General features: G+C 51.6%; 1 protein-coding gene across 2 annotated transcripts in view; it reads right to left on the reverse strand.

Annotated features, from left to right (window-relative positions):
• TTYH1 (tweety family member 1) overlaps positions 1-2,746 on the reverse strand; it is a 23,531-nt gene extending 20,785 nt beyond the window's left edge. For both annotated transcript variants that reach the window (XM_006868111.1, XM_006868112.1), the window contains exon 1: positions 2,508-2,746. In XM_006868111.1, coding sequence (XP_006868173.1) covers positions 2,508-2,633 — 126 coding nt within the window. In that variant the 5' untranslated portion in view covers positions 2,634-2,746. The remainder of the gene's footprint in view (positions 1-2,507) is intronic.
• Positions 2,747-5,873: the final 3,127 nt, after the last annotated feature.

Raw genomic sequence — 5,873 nt, forward strand, 5'->3', positions numbered from 1 at the left:
AGCAAGCATGTTAAAGTGTGTGTGCATGTGAGCTACCATGTGTATGTGTGTGACCATAAGTGCATGTGTGAGTGTGAAGTGAGTGTGAGTGTGTTATAATCAGTATAGTCAGTATGGATGTGAAGTGTGTGTTAGCATAGTGGTGTGAGTGTTAGTAGGATGAGTGTGAATTGGGTGTGAGTGTGTTAGTATAGTGTGTGTGAAGTGTTAGCACGATGGTGTGAAGTGGGTGTGATGTATTAGTATAGTGTGTGTGAAGTGTTAGCATGATGGTGTGAAGTGGGTGTGACTGTTAGTATAGTGTGAAGTGTTAGCATGATGGTATGAAGTGGGTGTGCATGTGTTCGTATAGTGAGTGTGTGAATGTGTGAGTACATGTGAGTATGTTTGAGTGTGCATGTGAGTGAGCATGTGTTAAAGTGTGAGTGTGTAGGTGTGTAAATGTCAGTACACATGTTGTTTATGAGTGCATGAGTGAGCGTGTATGTGAATGTGGGTGCGTGTGCATGTGAAGTGTATGCACACTGAGTGTGATGTGCATTTGAGTGTAGAGTGTACATGTGTGACTGAGTTTGAGGACGTCAGTTGACTGCATGTAAGTGAGCAAGTATAGGTGTGTGTGAGCAGGACTGTATGTGTGCATGCGTGTGAGTGTGGTCATGCAGACTGTGCATGAGCATGTGACAGTAAGTGCATTTATGTGAATGTGAAGTGGATGCGAGTGTGCATGTGAGCATGTGGAGTGTGCATGAGTGTGACTGTATAGGAGCATGGCAGTGCATGTGCATTCATGTGAGTGTGAAGTGTGTGTATGTGTGCATGTGGAGTGTGAGTGCGATGGTGTGTGCACACACCAAGGAGTGAGTATGCATTCGTGTTAGTGTGAGTGTGTATGCGTGTGAGTGGAGTGTGCCTGAGTGTGAGCATGCATCTATGTTAGTGTGAAGTATGTGCGTGAGTGGAGTGTGCCTGAGTGTGAGCATGCATTCGTGCTAGTGTGAAGTGTGTGAGTGTGTGCAGGTGAGTGTGTAAACTGAGTATGACAGCAAGTGTGCATTTGTGTTGGAGTGTGCAGCTCTGTTTGTGTGTGTGTGTGTGTGTGTGAGAAGGAGCGAATGCGTGTGCGTCTACAGCTCCAGGGAGAGGAACCCCCACCCTGGAGTGTCTGACTGCCCCTGCTGCACCCCTGACCTTGGCAATGAGAGTCTCTGTCTTCAGTGAGCGCCCTAGAAGTGAGTGGGTCATGGGACCCCGCGTGTGCCCGAGCTGTGCGTCCGTGGGTGTGGGGAGTCTCCACGGGTTGGCTGAGCGCGGCTGTGAGTCTGAAGTGGCATTGGAGGCTGTGGTTGTGTAACCGCGAGGGAACCTGGGCTGTGGGTGAGGGCATGACAATCCCCGTTTGGTGGAGGAGGTGGGATGGGTGGAGAAAGGGGGCGGTGTGGAGGAGGCGGGAGGAGCTGTTCACAGCTGTGCCAGCCATGACCCAAATAGCTCAGAACACATTCCCCTGCCTGCTTTTCAGGGACCCTCCCCTTCTTATAAACCTCTTGCATCCTCAGCCCCGTTTGGGGGGGGGAGGGAGGAGTGGGCTTCCTAGGATAGATCCAAGGAGTTCAGGCACTAGAAGCAGGATCCAAGACTCTTTCCAGGGCTGCTGATCCCCCCCACCCCAATTCCCAGCTCAACCAAGCCTTTCTCCTCATTAATCTCAAAGTCAAAGAATTGAATTAAATCGGGTCAGGGGACAGTTCTTCCACTCAGATTGGAGCGGATACAGGCAGGGCCCCCTTCCTTGGGTACCCCAGCTTTTGTAATGGTTTCACACCAGACCCTTCCTCCAGGATCTACTTCTGTAATCCCCAGATCCCCAAACCCCACCTCATCTTTGCGCCCCCCTCCACTACAGCGCCCTGATCCACTGCCCATCTGTCCTGGGACGGCTGGGTGTTTTTTCTTCCAAACCCTCCAACCTTATTTCCCCAGCCTCCCGCCCCTCCCACTTCTCATTTCAGGCTCTCAATCCCACCCAAGAACCGGGCCACCCCGTGGTCTTTTCCTCTCCACCATAACCACCTCCTGCTGTCTCCTGGGTCCCACCTTAACTGGGGCATATTTACCTGCTCTGATCTAATGCGGAAGAGGGCATCTTTCAGAACATAGGCGCAAGGACCTATCTCTCCCGTCCACCCAGAGACCCTGGAGGCTGACACCCCCGTCAGCTCTTCTCTCTCTCATAGACCCAGGAATCAACGGCCCCCAGAACCCTCTCTGTTCCAGGACTCAGGGGTCCGGATCCCCAGAAGGTATTTAAGGAGCTAGGGGTGCCCGTCTCACGGGAAATCTCCAGGTATACCCCAGGCTCCTCCTTCCGCAGACACCCCAAAGTCAGACCCTGGCCCTCACCCCCTGGGAACACAGGAATCTAGCATCTAGTCTCCTTCTCCCTTGGGACCCAGCGGCTTTGGCCCCTCAGCGCTGACCCCCCAGGACCCTGCACCCCGTCCCACCTGCTGGTATTCTTGCTCTTGGGGCGCAAAGTCGCTGGGCACCGGGCGGAGCTGGAAGTCAGCGCGGGGCAGCTGGTGAAGGAGATGAACCCAAGCTGAGGGTCGGTAACCCGGGGGCTCCCCCATGGCCCCCCGGGGAGGGGGCAGCGGGGCCGACGCCGGGGCTGTGGGCGCCTCCGGAGTCGAGCAGGGCGCGGGCGGAGCGGGGTCTGGCGGGGCTCTGGGGAGCGGGGGGGGGGGGGGGGGGGGGGGGGGGGGGGGGGGGGGGGGGGGGGGGGGGGGGGGGGGGGGGGGGGGGGGGGGGGGATGGGGGGCGGAGATTTGGGGGAGGCGGAGAGGGGAGAGGCGCGGGCCGGGCGGGGACAGTGCTGCCCCTGGCGGCCACAGGGGGGACTGCAGGCGCCTAGAGTAGATGGATGGGGGAAGCCAGGTCTCCTTCCTCACTCTTGTGGGTGCCTGCTCTCCGTCACCGCTCCCACCTCCATCACAGCTCCTACCACGGGGCTCCCGTGGGCACCCAGAGAGACGTCTGTAAAGCGACTTGAAGATATCAGCCTTCCTTGTTTATAGAAAGCCTCTCGTGCTATGCTAGGAGGACCCTTACAGGCAGAGCAGGGTTTCCGAGTAGGAAAAGCCCTGGACTGCAAACGTCAAGGTTGGAGATTCAAACTCAACAGTCGCCTTGGAAACCCTATACAGGATCTGAGTGTGGTGCTGTAGGGTAAGCACTGGACTGCTAACCACAAAATCCCTGGTTCAAACCCACTAGCTGCTCTTTGGAAACCTTGTATAGGGTGATGATCAGTCTGAAAGACTCCATGGTAATGAAACACAACAATGAATCGGAAGCACTTTAACAACAACAACAATAAATCTTTATAGGGGCAGGCAGCTTCATCTTTCACCTGCAGAGTGGCTGGTGGGTGCTAACTGCTGACTTTGCCATTAGAAACCCAACGCTTAACCCACCACGCCACCAGGGCTCTTTTATACTATACTGTTGTTAAGTGCTGTCGGATCGGTTCCAACTTATAGCCACCCTGTATAGGGTTTCCGTGGACAGGCCGGTGGGTTTGAACCACCAAACTATTGGTTAGTGTTAAGTGTGTGTGTGTGAATAGAGGATTCTTCATAGGATCCTATCACCCTAAAACAATATTGCTCCGTTATCTTTATGACGATTCTTCACGTCACGTAAGCCCACTCTGGAGGTCAACTCAAGGCGGCCCTATAGGAATGAGTAGAACTGTCCCATAGGGTTTCCAAGGCTGTAAATCTTTATGAAAAGCAGACTAACTGATCTTCCTACCTCTTGGAGCAGCTGGTGGAATTGAACCGCCGACCTTTTGGTTAACGGCTGAACATCTGCTTAAACACTGTGCCACCAGAGCTCCTTGTGTCCTGTAATAGCTCCTACAGTAGGCATTTTACAAATATTAGCCAGTTGTTGTTAAGTGCTGTGGAGTCGGTTCCGACCCATAGCGACCCTGCACAGGGTTTCCAAGGCTGTAAATCTTTACGGGAGCAGAAAGCCTCATCTTTCTCCTGTGGAATAACTGGTAGTTTCAAACTGCTGACCTTGAGGTTAGCAGCCTGATTCGTAACTACTACGCTACCAGAGAGCACTGTGAGTTAATGCATCAGACTGCAAAGCCATTTGAACTGTAAGGTCGGTGGTTCAAGCTCACCAGCTGCTCCTCAGAAACCCTATACAGGGTCGCTATGGGTCGGAACCAACTCTACAGCAATGAACAATTAGCCAGTTACATCTGTAGAAATTCCTCTTTGCATGCCACAACATGGGTGGGTCTTGAAATCTTCACGCTGAGCGAAATCAAAGCCCACCCGCTGCTGTGGAGTAAACTCCAACTCACGGGACTTTGAAGGCAGTAAATCTTTACAGCAGCAGACCGCCTTCCTTATCTGTCTCCCGCCGAGATGCCGATGAGTTCCAATACTGGCTTTTCCGTTAGCAGCCCAACGCTTAACCCAAAGATGCCACCAGGGCTCCTTTGAATGAACTCAATTAGAAAAGGACAAACACTAAATGACCTCAGTGATATGAAATACACAAATATATGTTGTTGCTATGGCGTCCTGGTGTGGTGTTGTAGGATCAGCACTGGACAGCGAACCACAATGTCGGCCGTTCAGATCCACCAGCTGCTCCTCAGAAACCCTATTCGGGGTCGCTATGAGTTGGAACCACACTTGACAAACAAAACAAAACAAAATGTTGTTGCTAGGTGCCATGGAGCTGATTTCTACATGTTACCCAGTGGAACTGCTCCATAGGGGTCCGTAGGCTACCAATTTGAGCCCTCTAATTATATGACGGTCGGTCTGCTTCTTTAGAGTTTACAGCCTTGGAAACCCAATGGAGCAATTTTACTTTGTCCAAAGATTTGTTGTGGCTGTTAAATTCCATCGAATCGGTTCCCACTCACAGCGACCCTATGTGGGATTTCTGAGGCGTGGCTGTTGGGTTTGAACTGCTATTCTTGTAGTTAGCAGTCCATTGCTGATCCTACAGGACCACACCAGGACTCCTAGGTGGTGTAAACTGTTAATGCCATCAGCTGCTAACAAAATAGTTGGAGGTTTGAGTTCACCTCGAGGCACCTCAGAAGAAAGGCCTGGTAACTGACTTCTAAACAATTAGCAACTGAAAATCCCGTGGAGTCCAGTTTGACTTTGACAGTTGGGTTCAACAGGAGTTGATTGGAAGGCAACTGGTTGTTGGTTTATTGATGTGAATACATTGGAGATTTATCTGCATTGCTGTTTGATAGAAATTCATTGGCTTGTCTTTCTGCCATTGTTTCATGGGTGTGTTTCAGATGGTTACTCCAGGGTGTAGTTTTTCTATTGTGTGCCATCAAGTCGATTCTGATCATTACAACCTTATATGAGATAATAGAACCACCCCATATTTTCAATAACCTCATATGCATGTGAAAGCTGGACAGTGAATAAGGAAGACTGTAGAAGAATTGATGCTTTTGAGTTACGGTGTTGGAGGAGAATATTGAAAGTGCCATGGGCTGCCAAAAGAACCAACAGATCTGTGTGGGAAGAAGTACAGCCAGAGTGCTCCTTGGAGGCCAGGATGGCCAAACTTCATCTCGCATACTTTGGACATATTGTCAGGAGGGACCAGTCTCTGGAGAAGGTTATCATGTTTGGTAAGGTGGAGGGTCAGAGAAAAAGAGGAAGACCCCCAGCGAGATGGATTGGATAAGTGGCAGCATCGATGGGCTCAAGCGTGGCAACAATAGTGAGGTTGGCCCAGGATCGGGCAGTGTTTCGTTCTGCTGTGCATAAGGTCGCTATGAGTTGGTACCGACTTGATGGCACCTAACAACA

The sequence above is a fragment of the Chrysochloris asiatica genome, unplaced genomic scaffold (assembly GCF_000296735.1).
Source record: "Chrysochloris asiatica unplaced genomic scaffold, ChrAsi1.0 scaffold00116, whole genome shotgun sequence".
Classification (NCBI taxonomy): Eukaryota; Metazoa; Chordata; class Mammalia; order Afrosoricida; family Chrysochloridae; genus Chrysochloris; species Chrysochloris asiatica.